Source organism: Bombina bombina, chromosome 1 (genome assembly GCF_027579735.1).
Source record: "Bombina bombina isolate aBomBom1 chromosome 1, aBomBom1.pri, whole genome shotgun sequence".
Taxonomy (NCBI): domain Eukaryota; kingdom Metazoa; phylum Chordata; class Amphibia; order Anura; family Bombinatoridae; genus Bombina; species Bombina bombina.
Genome location: NC_069499.1, coordinates 31,512,627 through 31,529,935, shown reverse-complemented (window position 1 = coordinate 31,529,935; position 17,309 = coordinate 31,512,627). Strand labels below are relative to the sequence as shown.

The 17,309-nt window shown below is 38.9% G+C and overlaps 1 protein-coding gene across 1 annotated transcript in view; it reads left to right on the top strand.

Annotated features, from left to right (window-relative positions):
* PRKCH (protein kinase C eta) overlaps positions 1-17,049 on the top strand; it is a 476,631-nt gene extending 459,582 nt beyond the window's left edge. The window contains exons 13-14 of the mRNA XM_053697294.1: positions 3,826-3,969; positions 15,417-17,049. Coding sequence (XP_053553269.1) covers positions 3,826-3,969; positions 15,417-15,596 — 324 coding nt within the window. The 3' untranslated portion in view covers positions 15,597-17,049. The remainder of the gene's footprint in view (positions 1-3,825; positions 3,970-15,416) is intronic.
* Positions 17,050-17,309: the final 260 nt, after the last annotated feature.

The following is a 17,309-nucleotide window of genomic DNA, read 5'->3' as shown; positions in this document are numbered from 1 at the left end:
GCCACCAGCGTTAAGACTGCTCTATTCCACAAAGCCTTCTGGAGGGAGGGCATTAATAGCGTGTTCTTGCTAGACTTGTGCTATTATGTCCTGAAAAAACCCTTAACGACCAGTGACATACAGGGTACATTGTGGTCATTAAGGGGTTAAGAGAATACTAGAATTCATCAAGGTTCCACGCACCCCGTGCCATTTACTGCACTTACACAGATACTGATTAGTAAGTATGCACCATACTAATTAGCACTTGTTTCACCAATTAAATGTTAGATATACACAGTGCCTGATTCTCTAAAGCTCTCTGGTCTGGTAAGATTCTATAAAATGCCTCATCAGTATTATGAGCCCCCCTGGGATTGTTTTAAAGGGAATTTTCACCTTGGGAACTGTGTAGCTTATTAAGGGGAGTTCACTGATATGCTTTATGTTAATGAGAGACACTTAGTTTACAATATAGTGCTCAGTAAAATAAGCTTATGGACAGAGAGAGAGAGAGAGACAGATATAGATAGATAGATAGATAAATAGATAGATAGATAGATAGATAGATAGATAGAGTGAAACAGTTATGGACATATAGAGTGATACAGACACCGAGCAAGAAATCAATAAATAGAAAATACTGAAAACCCCTATGGTTAAATATTGAGTTCTCTGTTTAATGACAGAAAAGGTACATAAGACATTTAAAAGCTAGATAAACTTATTTATACCTGATTTACTATTAAAATAAAAGAGCAAATCAGTTCTCCAGGCTTGTCCTGCTTGCCACAGAAACAATTACTAGGCAAGGCAGCTTTTCCGTGAGTGTATGTGGGAGCCACATCTTACAGCAACCTTAACCACGCTCTGCTGTCTCACCCAGATCTGAATTCACTGTGCCAAACACTGCAGTGCATTCCCAGTTCCTATGCCAGTGTCACAAACAAACAAGCCGTATACTACATTTTCTGTATTGCGCATGCATGTAACAGCGTCATGCCCAAGCACCAAGATCATTTAAATAAGCACTCAGATTGGCCGTGGGGTGGGTCTGTTTGGCCTGGATGCTCAGCCTATTTCAAAGTCCCCTGCACCATGTCATGAAAGCTGTGAAATGGGGAACTTTTACATAAATATTATATTTAAAACAAACATTTTATTTTATTTAAAATCTAATGGGCTAGATTATAAATTAAGAGCAAAATATCAATTTTGTGAAAACGATATTTGCGCTCAACTTGGTAATACCAGCGCACACAAATGTGTGCTGGTATCACAAGTTAGGTGCAATGCGAACGCAACCTCACATTCTCATTGCGCTCACGAGAGCGCATTTAGAAGAGCGCATTTAGATAGGCTTCAATGGAAGCCTCGTTCTCATGCCATCAGACACGGTATAAGAACTAGCATAGCAAAGAGGGTAAGTCGCTCAGCGATGGGCAGCAAATATATATGAATATATATTTACTGGGAACACACAGTACCCATAGACCGCTATGTAAAGGCACTTTTCTAACACCCCACTCCCGTCACTTTTAACTCCTAAACACCGCTTAGTGCAGTTTTTTTGTTGTTGTTTGTTTTTAAATGTTTACATTTTAAAAAGAAAAAAAAGGGACCTCACATGTTATTTTGGGGGTAATTAAAAAAAATTAACCAGAGGTTTGAGCACTAATAACTTATAACGGCTGGTTATTTATAGCACGCGGGCGAATTTGCCTATTTACAGGCGTGTGATGAATTAGCGATCCACTTGTAATGTAGCCCAATATTTCGTTTCATTCAGTTGTTGGTGCTGGTCTATATTATCTGAGTACACTGTCCCTTTAAGCTGTGTATTGTAAACCTCTCTAGCAAGCATAGGATCAACACCTAATAACCATCATTTGGATATTTTTATCATTGCCACAACTGGACAGAAAAGAGTCTATTGAAGGAAAAAATGTATTTAGCTCAGACCTGACCTTATAAAATAAAGACTTTATACATCTCTAGAAACTTAACTTGGAATGAGGTCTCCTGCTCTGTAGGGGGGAAGGAAGAGGAATTTTAGAATGTTTGGAATACACAAAAGTTAAGGATTAATTATGTTTTAGATAGGAGAGGCAGTAGGTTTTAATGTTTGTTTGTAATAAATACAATAGCCCACTTAAGCCTAGTATACAGTAGAGCTAAAAAAATATTAGTGATATAGTGCGCTAACACTGCTCAAGTTTAATGAATAGCGCTTTTATTCTTGTGCTCATGCTAGCTCAATTCAATATGTTAACGCTATTGCGTAAGCCCGGGCGTGCTAACATCTGTTTGATAGCACCGGTGAGCTAAATCTTTCACATAACACTTTTATGGGGGCGCTTTGAAAATCTCAAGCGAAAGGTAAATATATGGTACATATATGTGTATACACACATACGCAAACATATGTGTATACATACATATGTATACGCACATACACACAAATACATATGTATATGCACATACATACACACACATACATATGTATACTCACATACGCGGCACATACACATGTATGCACACGTACATATATATATACACACATACATATACGCATCTCTGAGCCCCTCCTAGTCCAACACCTTGCTATATACCATATCTATTTAAATCACTGTTAAAACATTTGTTTCCATTAAAAAAAAAAATGACTTTATATATATATATATATATATATATATATATATATATATATATATATATATATACACACACACACACATATACATGTTATGCATTAATTCAAGCCTCAACACTTTAGGTCTCCAAGAGCATTACATTTTCCAGCACTGTTAAGTGTTGCGCTCGAGCACAGCACATGACTCACCGCTTGTGATATAGAAATACTAGTGCACCCTGCAGTACAGATTGTGCGCTATTCTTACAATAGTGGAACGCATTTGATAAAGAAGGGAGTGCTCCACTTGTAATGGGGTATTAAACAGTTGGGGACTGTAATATAAAATGTTTAAAGGGAGATAAAGCTTACATGTTTTCTGTCATGAGTCAGAAAGAGCAGGAAATTTTTAGCAACTTTTCAATTTACTACCATTATCTAATTTGCTTTGTTCTTTTGATATCTTTTGTGGAAAATCCTACCTAGGCGTAGGAGCAACAATGCACTATTGCCTGCTAGCTTCTAATTGGTGGTTGCATTTATATGTGTATTGTCATTGGCTCAATCAATGTGTTCAGCTGGTTTCCATAGTGCATTGCTGCTCCTTTAATAAAGGATATTAAGAGAATGAAGCAAATTTGATAATAGAAGTAAAATGTAAAGTTGTTTAAAATTGTATTCTTTATCTGTATCATGAAAGAAATATTTGGGGTTGCAAGTCCATTTAATTATGCAAAGTCCCAAAAAATCTTCCCAACAACCTTTAATTTTTTCCTTTGTCTCCTTTTCCTGTAATTTGAAGCCTTCTAATTCCCACAAGAACTAAAGGTTCCGTCTTCACAAGCCTAGCCCTGCGATATTTTACAATGCGTTTCTTAACTCCAGTCCTCAAAGGCCCCCACCAGGTTTTCATTGTATCTTAACTGGAGCATAAGTGAAATAATCATCTGGTCAGTAACCATGGTTACTGACTAGTTCTCACCCATTGGCTGATTATTTTACCTGTGCTCTAGTAAAGATGAAAATCTGGTCTGTTAAGTCACTTGAGGACTGGAGTTTAGAAACAGTTGTACAGAGCCTTTGCTCACTTTAGTAACTCATTTATCTTTGTCTCTAATTATCCTCAGCAGAGGAAGTGAGACCGGCTCCAGCATGGCCGCTCCTTTTACTCTGGGTATTTGCATTCTCTGATGATTCTTCTTTGGTCGTTTCAGTTTATGAAGAAGAAGCCGAGCAAGCGTTTGGGCAGCCTGGCCCTGGGGGGCGAGAAAGCCATTTTGTGGCACCCGTTTTTTAAAGATATTAACTGGGATCAGCTGAACAAGAAAGAGATTCCCCCTCCCTTCACTCCCAGGATAGTGAGTATCTGTAGCAGCCGTTTTACACACGAGCTTGCACAGTATAGATTATAATGTTGTATACAAAGCATCACTCGCTTAAACGGGCACTGAACCCACATTATTTCTTGCATGATTCAGATAGAGCTTGTGATTTTAAACACCTTTCCAATTTACTTCTATTATCTCATTTGTTTTGTTCTTTTGGTATCCTTTGTTGAAAAGGATACCTAGGTAGGCTCAGAAGCTGCTGATTGGTGGCTGGCCATATATGCTTCCTGTTATTTGCTCACCCCATGTGTTAACCTGCTCCCAGTAGTGCTTTGCTTCTTCATCAACCAAGGATATAAAGAGAATGAAGCAAATTAGATAATATAAGTAAATTGGAAAGTTGTTTAAAACTATATGATCTATCTGAATCGTAAAGAAAAATATTGGGTTTCATGTCCCTATTATGTGTTTGTCTGTTCATCAATATCTGTTCATCTGTCTGTCTCTTTCCACCTCTATATACTATCTTTCATCTATCTGCCTCTATCTATCCATCTATCTGTCTGTCTATCTTCTTATCTATATGTCTGTCTATCATCTATCTATATGTCGGTCTATCATCTATCTATATGTCTGTCTATCATCTATCTATATGTCTGTCTATCATCTATATGTCGGTCTATCATCTATCTATACGTCGGTCTATCATCTATCTATATGTCGGTCTATCATCTATCTATATGTCTGTCTATCATCTATATGTCGGTCTATCATCTATCTATATGTCTGTCTATCATCTATCTATATGTCTGTCTATCATCTATCTATATGTCTGTCTATCATCTATCTATATGTCTGTCTATCATCTATATGTCTGTCTATCATCTATCTATATGTCTGTCTATCATCTATCTGTATGTCTGTCTATCATCTATATGTCGGTCTATCATCTATCTATATGTCTGTCTATCATCTATCTATATGTCTGTCTATCATCTATCTATATGTCTGTCTATCATCTATATGTCTGTCTATCATCTATCTATATGTCTGTCTATCATCTATCTGTATGTCTGTCTATCATCTATCTATATGTCTGTCTATCATCTATATGTCGGTCTATCATCTATCTATATGTCGGTCTATCATCTATCTATATGTCTGTCTATCATCTATCTATATGTCTGTCTATCATCTATCTGTATGTCTGTCTATCATCTATCTATATGTCTGTCTATCATCTATATGTCGGTCTATCATCTATCTATATGTCTGTCTATCATCTATCTATATGTCTGTCTATCATCTATCTGTATGTCTGTCTATCATCTATCTATATGTCTGTCTATCATCTATATGTCGGTCTATCATCTATCTATATGTCTGTCTATCATCTATCTATATGTCTGTCTATCATCTATCTATCTATATGTCTATCATCTATCTATATGTCTGTCTATCATCTATCTATATGTCGGTCTATCATCTATCTATCTATATGTCTATCATCTATCTATATGTCTGTCTATCATCTATCTATATGTCGGTCTATCATCTATCTATATGTCTGTCTATCATCTATCTATATGTCTGTCTATCATCTATCTATATGTCTGTCTATCATCTATATGTCGGTCTATCATCTATCTATATGTCTGTCTATCATCTATCTATATGTCTGTCTATCATCTATCTATATGTCTGTCTATCATCTATCTATATGTCTGTCTATCATCTATCTATATGTCTGTCTATCATCTATCTATATGTCTGTCTATCATCTATCTATATGTCTGTCTATCATCTATCTATATGTCGGTCTATCATCTATCTATATGTCGGTCTATCATCTATCTATATGTCTGTCTATCATCTATCTATATATATGTCTATCATCTATCTATATGTCTGTCTATCATCTATATGTCTGTCTATCATTATCTATATGTCTGTCTATCATCTATCTATATGTCTGTCTATCATCCATTTATCTATATGTCTATCATCTATCTATATGTCTGTCTATCATCTATCTATACAGTTGTATGCAAAAGTTTAGGCACCCCTGACAATTTCCATGATTTTCATTTATAAATAATTGGGTGTTTGGATATATCAAATAACCGAAGGACACAATAATATCTCAGTAGTGAAATGAGGTTTATTGGATTAACAGAAAACAAAATTAGACAGGTGCATATATTTGGGCACCCTTGTCATTTTGTTGATTTGAATACCTGTAACTACCTAGCACTGATTAATTGGAACACACAGTTGGTTTGGTGAGCCCATAAAGCCTTGAACTTCATATACAGGTGCAGCCAATCATGAGAAAGGGTATTTAAGGTGGCCAATTGCATGTTGTTGTTCTCTTTGACTCTCCTCTGAAGAGTGGCAACATGGGGGCCTCAAAACAACTCTCAAATGACCTGAAAACAAAGATTGTTCAACATTATGGTTTAGGGAAAGGCTACAAAAAGCTATCACAGAGATTTAAGCTGTCAGTGTCTACTGTGAGGAACATAGTGAGGAAATGGAAGACCACAGGAACAGTTCTTGTTAAGGCCAGAAGTGGCAGGCCAAGTAAAATATCGGAGAGACAAAGGATGGTGAGAACGTTCAAAAACAGCCCACAGACCACCTCCAAAGACCTACATCATCATCTTGCTGCAGATGGTGTCACTGTGCATCGTTCAACAATTCAGCGCACTTTGCACAAGGAGAAGTTGTATGGGAGAGTAATGCAGAAGAAGCCTTTTCTGCACACACGCCACAAACAGTCGCTTGAGGTATGCAAACGCACATTTGGACAAGCCAGCTTCATTTTGGAAGAAGGTGCTGTGGAGTGATAAAACAAAGATTGAGTTACTTGGTCATAACAAGGGGCGTTATGCATGGCGGCAAAAGAACACAGTGTTCCAAGACAAACACTTGCTGCCCACAGTAAAATTTGTTGGATGTTCCATCATGCTGTGTGGCCAGTGCCGGTACTGGGAATCTTGTTAAAGTTGAGGGTCGCATGGATTCCACTCAATATCAGCAGATACTTGAGAATAATGTTGAGGAATCAGTCACAAAGTTGAAGTTACCCCGGGGCTGGATATTTCAACAAGACAGTGACCCAAAACACTGCTCAAACTCTACTATTGCATTTATGCAGAGGAACAAGTACAATGTTCTGGAATGGCCATCCCAGTCCCCAGACCTGAATATCATTGAAAATCTGTGGGGTGATTTGATGCTGTCCATGCTCGGCAACCATCAAACCTAACTGAACTGGAGATGTTTTGCAAGGAAGAATGGTCCAAAATACCTTCATCCAGAATCCAGACACTCATTACAGGCTATAGGAAGCGTCTAGAGGCTGTTATTTCTGCTAAAGGTGGCTCTACTAAATATTGATGCAATATTTCTGTTGGGGTGCCCAAATTTATGCACCTGTCTAATTTTGTTTTGATGAATATTGCACATTTTCTGTTAATCCAATAAACCTTATTTCACTACTGAAATATTACTGTGTCCTTCAGTTATTTGATAGATCAAAATGAAATTGCTGATCCAAACACCCAATTATTTATAAATGAAAATCAAGGAAATTGTCAGGAGTGCCTGAACTTTTGCATACAACTGTATGTCTGTCTATCATCTATCTATATGTCTGTCTATCTATTATTATTATTATTATTATTATTATTATCATCAGGTATTTGTAGAGCGCCAACAGATTCCGCAGTGCATAGTCGGTGTACAGGATAGCTTTTGTAGGGGTCTAGTGGGTAGAGGGCCCTGCCGAGAGTTTCACTGTTGTAGTCGGCTCTTATGAAGCGATCTGTAAACAGCTGGGCCCATAGGCTTACAATCTAAGGGGATCAAGGGGAAAGCAATGGCGTTAGGAAAGGTTAGTGTTGGTTGTATGCATCCCTTAATAGTAGAGTTTTTAGGGAGTGCTTGAAGCTGTTAAAACTAGGGGAGAGTCTTATGGAGCGAGGCAGGGAATTCCACAAGATGGGGGCCAGTCTGGAGAAGTCCTGTAAACGGGAATGTGAGGAAGTAACAAGAGAGGAGGAGATCCTGAGCTGATCGAAGGGGACGGGAGGGAGAGTATCTAGAGACAAGTTCTGAGATGTAGAGGGGAGCAGTGCAGTTGAGAGCTTTATATGTCAGGGTGAGGATTTTATGTTTAATCCTAGAGGCAAGAGGAAGCCAGTGAAGGGATTGGCAGAGAGGTGCAGCAGATGAAGAGCGACGAGTATCTATATGTCTGTCTATCTATATGTCTGTCTATCATCTATCTATATGTCTGTCTATCATCTATCTATATGTCTGTCTATATGTCTATCTATATGCCTGTCTATCATATGTCTATCTATATCTGTCTATCATCTATATGTCTGTATCATCTATCTATCTATATGTATGTCTATCATCTATCTATATGTCTGTCTATCATCTATCTATATGTCTGTCTATATGCCTGTCTATCATATGTCTATCTATATCTGTCTATCATCTATATGTCTGTCTATCATCTATCTATCTATATGTCTATCTATATGCCTGTCTATCATATGTCTATCTATATCTGTCTATCATCTATCTATATGTCTGTCTATCATCTATCTATCATCTATCGATGTCTGTCTATCCATCTATATGTCTATCTATATGTCTGTCTATCATCTATCTATATGTATGTCTATCTATATGCCTGTCTATCATCTATCTATATGTATGTCTATCTATATGCCTGTCTATCATCTATCTATATGTCTGTCTATCATCTATCTATATGCCTGTCTATCATCTATCTATATGCCTGTCTATCATCTATCTATATGTCTGTCTATCATCTATCTATCTATATGTCTGTCTATCATCTATCTATATGTCTGTCTATCTGTCTGTCTATCATCTATTTATATGTCTGTCTATCATCTATTTATATGTCTGACTATCATCTATTTATATGTCTGTCTATCATTTATCTGTCTATCTATCTATATGTCTGTCTATCATCTATCTATATGTCTGTCTCTTTCCATCTCTATATACAATCTTTCATCTCTCTGCCCCATCTATCTATCTTCTTATCTATTTGTCTATTTTTCTTTCCAATTATCTATATGTCTGTCTATCATCTATAATTTTGTCGGTCTGTCTATCCTTCTGATAAATCACAGTAAAAATACTCTGGATCTCTTTACAAGAAAATATAGGTCTTTGTGTAATGCCTGCTCTAATCCGTTCGGCAAGTGCTGCTGATTGGATCCGTGACAGTTTCTACTTGGAACCACCAGTGCTCTGTGCATCTCAAGAGGAAGGATAGAAGGACTTTAACTATGTAATTAATCCCATTATGGGGGTTAATCACATAGCATTACAGCCTTACTAGGGATAGTAACGTTACTAACAGGTTAGAGTGCGTCATTTCTCTTGTTAAGTGTATTCAGTCCACGGGTCATCCATTACTTATGGGATATATTCCCTTCCCAACAGGAAGTTGCAAGAGGATCACCCAAGCAGAGCTGCTATATAGCTCCTCCCCTCACATGTCATATCCAGTCATTCTCTTGCAACTCAACTAGATAGGTCGCTGTGAGAGGTCTGTGGTGTTTTTTATACTTAGTTTATTTCTTCAATCAAAAGTTTGTTATTTTAAATGGCACCGGAGTGTGCTGTTTGTTCTCAGGCAGTATTTGGAAGAAGAATCTGCCTGCGTTTTCTATGATCTTAGCAGAAGTAACTAAGATCCACTGGCTATTCTCGCATATTCTGAGCAGTGGGGTAACTTTCAGAAAGGGAATAGCATGTGGGGAATCCTGCAAACAAGGTATGTGCAGTAAATTATTTTTCTAAGGAATGGAATTGACTAAGAAAATACTGCTGATACCGATGTAATGTAAGTACAGCCTTAAATGCAGCAGCGACTGGTATCAGGCTGATGAATGTATGTACAATAAGTAATTTTCTAAGGAATGGAATTGACTAAGAAAATACTGTTAATACTGAAGTAATGTATGAGCCTTAACTGCAGTAGAAGCGACTGGTAGCAGGCTTATTAATAACACTATCTAACTTTTAAAGTGTATGTTTAAAACGTTTACTGGCATGTTATTCGTTTTTTTGTGAGGTACTTTGGTGATAAATCTTTTGGGGCATGATTTTCCACATGGCTGTCGTTTATTTCTATATAGAAACGATTAACTGAGGTTTCCCACTGTTGTAATATGAGTGGGAGGGGCCTATTTTAGCGCTTTTTTGCGCAGTAAAAATTCAGTTACAGTCTTCCTGCTTCTTCCTCCTTGATCCAGGACGTCTCTAGAGAGCTCAGGGGTCTTCAAAATTCATTTTGAGGGAGGTAATCAGTCACAGCAGACCTGTGACAGTGTGTTTGACTGTGATAAAAACGTTAATTGTTAAATTGATTATCCGTTTTTGGGTATTAAGGGGTTAATCATCCATTTGCTAGTGGGTGCAATGCTTTGCTAACTTAATACATTTACTGTGAAAATTTGGTTGCTATAACTGTTTTGGTTCATTGTTATTTCAACTGTGACGATTTTTTGTGCTTCTTAAAGGCGCAGTAGCGTTTTTTATATTGCTTGTAAATTTGTTTGAAAGGATTTTCCAAGCTTGCTAGTCTCATTGCTAGTCTGTTTAAACATGTCTGACACAGATGAATCTGTTTGTTCACTATGTTTGAAGGCCAATGTGGAGCCCCACAGAAATATGTGTACTAAATGTATTGATGTCACTTTGAATAAAAGTCAAATTTTATCTGTAAAGAAATTATCACCAGACAACGAGGGGGAAGTTATGCCGACTCACTCTCCTCACGTGTCAGTACCTTCGCCTCCTGCTCAGGCGGCGCGTGATATTGTGCGGCCAAGTACATCAGAGAGGCCCATACAAATCACTTTGCAAGACATGGCTGCTGTTATGACAGAGGTATTATCTAAATTGCCTGAATTAAGAGGCAAGCGCGATAGCTCTGGGTTAAGGACAGAGCGCGCTGATGATGTGAGAGCCATGTCCGATACTGCGTCACAATTTGCAGAACATGAGGACGGAGAGCTTCATTTTGTGGGTGACGGATCTGATCCAGGGAGACCGGATTCAGAGATTTCTAATTTTAAATTTAAGCTTGAGAACCCCCGTGTATTGCTAGGGGAGGTATTAGCGGCTCTGAATGATTGTAACACGGTTGCAATTCCAGAGAAAATATGTAGGTTGGATAGATACTTTGCGGTACCGGTGTGTACTGACGTTTTTCCTATACCTAAAAGGCTTACAGAAATTATTAGCAAGGAGTGGGATAGACCCGGTGTGCCCTTTTCCCCTCCTCCGATATTTAGAAAAATGTTTCCAATAGACGCCACCACACGAGACTTATGTCAGACGGTCCCTAAGGTGGAGGGAGCAGTTTCTACTTTAGCTAAACGTACCACTATCCCGGTGGAGGATAGTTGTGCTTTTTCGGATCCAATGGATAAAAAATTAGAAGGTTACCTTAAGAAAATGTTTGTTCAACAAGGTTTTATCTTACAGCCCCTTGCATGCATTGCGCCTGTCACTGCTGCTGCGGCATTCTGGTTTGAGTCTCTGGAAGAGGCCATTCGCACAGCTCCATTGGATGAGATTATGGCCAAGCTTAAAGCACTTAAGATAGCTAATGCATTTGTTTCTGATGCCGTTGTACATTTAACGAAACTAACGGCTAAGAACTCCGGATTCGCCATCCAGACGCGCAGAGCGCTATGGCTTAAATCCTGGTCAGCTGACGTGACTTCTAAATCTAAATTGCTTAATATTCCTTTCAAAGGGCAGACCTTATTCGGGCCCGGCTTGAAAGAAATTATTGCTGACATTACTGGAGGTAAGGGTCATACTCTTCCTCAGGACAGGGCCAAATCAAAGGCCAAACAGTCTAATTTTCGTGCCTTTCGTAACTTCAAGGCAGGAGCAGCATCAACTTCCTCCGCTCCAAAACAGGAAGGACCTGTTGCTCGTTACAGACAGGGCTGGAAAGCTAACCAGCCCTGGAACAAGGGCAAGCAGGCCAGAAAGCCTACTTCTGCCCCTAAGACAGCATGAAGTGAGGGTCCCCGATCCGGAAACGGATCTAGTGGGGGGCAGACTATCTCTCTTCGCCCAGGCTTGGGCAAGAGATGTCCATAATCCCTGGGCGTTGGAGATCATATCTCAGGGATATCTTCTGGACTTCAAAGCTTCTCCTCCACAAGGGAGATTTCATCTTTCAAGGTTATCAGCAAACCAAATAAAGAAAGAGGCATTTCTACGCTGTGTGCAAGACCTCTTAGTAATGGGGGTGATCCACCCATTTCCGCGGACGGAACAAGGGCAAGGGTTTTACTCAAATCTGTTTGTGGTTCCCAAGAAAGAGGGAACCTTCAGACCAAACCTAGACAACATTCTGATACAAGCGTCAAGTTTTCAAATTGCCAAGTCTCATACAGAGATAGTTCTGGGATTTCTGAGGTCGCATGGGTGGAAGGTGAACGTGGAAAAGAGTTCTCTATCACCACTCACAAGAGTCTCCTTCCTAGGGACTCTGATAGATTCTGTAGAAATGAAAATTTACCTGACGGAGGCCAGGTTATCAAAACTCTTAAATGCTTGCCGTGTCCTTCATTCCATTCCACGCCCGTCAGTAGCTCAGTGCATGGAAGTAATCGGCTTAATGGTAGCGGCAATGGACATAGTACCATTTGCGCGCCTGCATCTCAGACCCCTGCAATTATGCATGCTAAGTCAGTGGAATGGGGATTACTCAGATTTGTCCCCTCTACTAAATCTGGATCAAGAGACCAGAGATTCTCTTCTCCGGTGGCTTTCTCGGGTCCACCTGTCCAAGGGGATGACCTTTCGCAGGCCAGATTGGACAATTGTAACAACAGATGCCAGCCTTCTAGGTTGGGGCGCAGTCTGGAACTCCCTGAAGGCTCAGGGATTATGGACTCAGTAGGAGAAACTCCTCCCAATAAATATTCTGGAGTTGAGAGCAATATTCAATGCTCTTCTAGCTTGGCCTCAGTTAGCAACACTAAGGTTCATCAGATTTCAGTCGGACAACATCACGACTGTGGCTTACATCAACCATCAAGGGGGAACCATTAGTTCCCTAGCGATGTTGGAAGTCTCAAAGATAATTCACTGGGCAGAGTCTCACTCTTGCCACCTGTCAGCGATCTACATCCCAGGCGTGGAGAACTGGGAGGCGGATTTTCTAAGTCGCCAGACTTTTCATCCGGGGGAGTGGGAACTTCATCCGGAGGTCTTCGCTCAACTGATTCATCGTTGTGGCAAACTAGATCTGGATCTCATGGCGTCTCGCCAGAACGCCAAGCTTCCTTGTTACGGATCCAGGTCCAGGGACCTGGGAGCGGCGCTGATAGATGCTCTGACAGCCCCTTGGGTCTTCAACATGGCTTATGTGTTTACACCATTTCCGATGCTACCTCGACTGATTGCCAAGATCAAACAGGAGAGAGCATCGGTGATTCTGATAGCGCCTGCGTGGCCACGCAGGACCTGGTATGCAGACCTAGTGGACATGTCGTCCTGTCCACCATGGTCTCTACCTCTGAGGCAGGACCTTCTAATTCAAGGTCCTTTCCAAATCTAATTTCTCTGAGGCTGACTGCATGGAGATTGAACGCTTGATCCTATCAAAGCGTGGCTTCTCGGAGTCAGTTATTGATACCTTAATACAGGCACGGAAGCCTGTTACCAGAAAAATTTACCATAAGATATGGCGTAAATATTTATATTGGTGCGAATCCAAGGGTTACTCATGGAGTAAGGTTAGGATTCCTAGGATATTGTCCTTTCTAGAAGAGGGTTTAGAAAAGGGCTTATCTGCTAGTTTGTTAAAGGGACAGATTTCTGCTCTGTCTATTCTCTTACACAAACGTCTGGCAGAAGTTCCAGACGTCCAGGTTTTGTGTCCGGCTTTGGCTAGGATTAAGCCTGTGTTTAAGACTGTTGCTCCTCCGTGGAGCTTAAACTTGGTTATTAAAGTTCTTCAAGGGGTTCCGTTTGAACCCCTTCATTCCATTGATATTAAGCTTTTATCTTGGAAAGTTCTGTTTTTGATGGCTATTTCCTCGGCTCGAAGAGTCTCTGAGTTATCGGCCTTACATTGTGATTCTCCTTATCTGATTTTCCATTCAGACAAGGTAGTTCTGCGTACTAAACCTGGGTTTTTACCTAAGGTAGTTTCTAACAGGAATATCAATCAGGAGATTGTTGTTCCATCATTATGTCCTAATCCTTCTTCAAAGAAGGAACGACTTTTACATAATCTGGACGTAGTCCGTGCCCTGAAGTTCTATTTACAGGCAACTAAAGATTTTCGTCAAACTTCTTCCCTGTTTGTCGTGTACTCTGGTCAGAGGAGAGGTCAAAAAGCTTCGGCAACCTCTCTATTCTTCTGGCTTCGTAGCATAATACGTTTAGCCTATGAGACTGCTGGATAGCAGCCCCCTGAAAGAATTACAGCTCATTCCACTAGAGCTGTGGCTTCCACCTGGGCCTTTAAGAATGAGGCCTCTGTTGAACAGATTTGCAAGGCTGCAACTTGGTCTTCGCTTCACACTTTTTCAAAATTTTTCAAATTTGACACTTTTGCTTCATCGGAGGCTGTTTTTGGGAGAAAGGTTCTACAGGCAGTGGTTCCTTCTGTTTAATGTTCCTGCCTTGTCCCTTCCTTCATCCGTGTACTTTAGCTTTGGTATTGGTATTCCATAAGTAATGGATGACCCGTGGACTGACTACACTTAACACGAGAAAACATAATTTATGCTTACCTGATAAATTTATTTATCTTGTAGTGTATTCAGTCCACGGCCCGCCCTGTCTTTTTAAGGCAGATCTAAATTTTAATTAAAACTCCAGTCACCACTGCACCCTATGGTTTCTAATTTCTTGTCTTGTTTCGGTCGAATGACTGGATATGACATGTGAGGGGAGGAGCTATATAGCAGCTCTGCTTGGGTGATCCTCTTGCAACTTCCTGTTGGGAAGGGAATATATCCCATAAGTAATGGATGACCCGTGGACTGAATACACTACAAGAGAAATAAATTTATCAGGTAAGCATAAATTATGTTTTTAGCACTATAATGGCCCTTTAAATACAATTTGATGGTTTATAACACAGGTCACAGTGTTTGTTTATAATGTAACAGATTTTTCGTGAAAACCCCAGACTGATATTATAAAACATATATTATGTGAAAGTCAAATAATTACTTTGCATTAGCTACACCCAGTGCTGGAAGGCTACTGTTTAATGCTTGGACATGGCAGATAAATGTCTGTGTAAGATGATTATTTATGCACTAAATGTTTTTTATTATGTGCAGTCTTTAATCATTGCCTGCTCCTATATGAATGCATTTTGCCAACATGAAAGGTTTAATATTTAACTGGTGTTCTTATGTTTTTACTAATAGAAATCTAGAGAGGACGTCAGTAATTTCGACCCCGAGTTCATAAAAGAAGAAGCCACATTAACTCCCATTGATGAAAGACTCCTTCCTATGATCAGCCAGGACGAGTTCAGAAACTTTTCGTACATTGCTCCTGAGCTCCAAAACATCATTAGGGACAGAGAGTCCAGAACTCAGCAATAATACAACATTAATTATCTGGAGATTTCATAGTCCCGCAAAACCGGATTTCAGATACTCCCAGGAGAAAGAAAGCATTAGCTTGACTATGCACAGACGATTAAATATTAATAGCTGTGGTCCAGCACATCTGAAATCGGAAGATTTCCAGCACTGAATGATGCTAAATGATATGTAGCATCTGAAGAGACAACCACTGCACTTCTGCTATGATAAAGCATATTTAATGTTTTCAGTCTGCCAAGTATTTTTGAGATTTCACAACGGTTTTTGTCTCACAGCGCAAACAGATTCAACTGATGAGCGTAGAAGAATGACTAACCCGAAATGCGTAATTATCCTGGTACATTCTCTCGTATAACTGCAGCTAACAAAAAAACACAAAATGACAAACTCATCAGCTTTCTGCAAACAAGGATTTTGTACACTGGGTTAAATTTTGGGACTGCTGGGTCAGACATTTATTTTTCAGCATTTTACATTCACTTATTTAATAGACCAACGTGCGTTTCTCCCATTTTCAGTGTGGCAGTCTGATAGAACACAGGGCTTTGTTTATCACAACAGTATTTACTGCTTCCCAGTATTATGATTTCCAGGAACACATAATGATCTCAGCTCTGCTGTGGTACTACAGAGTAGCAGAGCATTTTATCAGAAAATGAGACTCAGAAACAACTGTCTTACAAATTGTTCCAATTTTGATTCTCTTTCAAACTGACAAAAATATGTGCTATATTATAGTGTGAGATTTGATTCTGCCTTGCTTGCTTCTAGTCATACAGCAACAAATGAAACGTGTTATTGCATTCTGTGACATGCTTTTATAGAGCAACATTTATTTTTCTTTGTATTTAAAAACCCTCAACCATGTGTTATGTTCTACTTTGAAGGACAAGTTTGAAACTCCTCTAAAACACAATACTAGCTAAATGGTGGTAAATAATTTGAACTTTTTTTTTTTTTTTTCCTTTTTTTTTTTTTTTTTTTTTTTTTACAGAAACTGAGCTGTCATACAAAGTTAATTCCAGCTATTGCATCAGCTGGTGCTAACACTATTTTGTAGCATCTGATATATAATATCTGTTGGCTAAGTGGCTAGCTTAGAATTTGTTTGTGTGTCTGGTTTCTTATATGCAAGTTTTAAGCATTACAGAGCACATTTGTTTTACTTAAAATGGAAAACAATGAAATCTTTTCCATTCATATTTTGAGTTCAGATTGTCACTTCATTACACATTCACAACCCAATTCTTCATAAAAATTACACCTATACAAGCTATTTAAATTATATTCATATACTTTTTTCACTTGTTTGTAATCCCAAGTGTGTGTGTGCTTATTTTATCATGTGTTAAGATGGTCATTTTAAAATATCCTAAATTCTTTTGTCTCAAAATGTTTTTGTCCTCTTGAAGTATATTTATAAAAATGTTTTCTTAGGTTAAAAATCAAATTGTGTTTGTGATTTTCTTTAAAAAAGTTTAAATGTTGTTTTTCTAAAGATTTTTAGGTTTAATGAACTTGTATTTTACAGCTTGCTTTCAATATGTGAAATAGCTAAATAGTAAAAATCTTGTCTATTGCAAGCAGCATGCACATGGGACACTTCTACAGTAGGGCACCTGCTATATCTCACATGGGGACACTTCTACAGTAGGGCACCTGCTATATCTCACATGGGGACACTTCTACAGTAGGATACCTGCTATATTC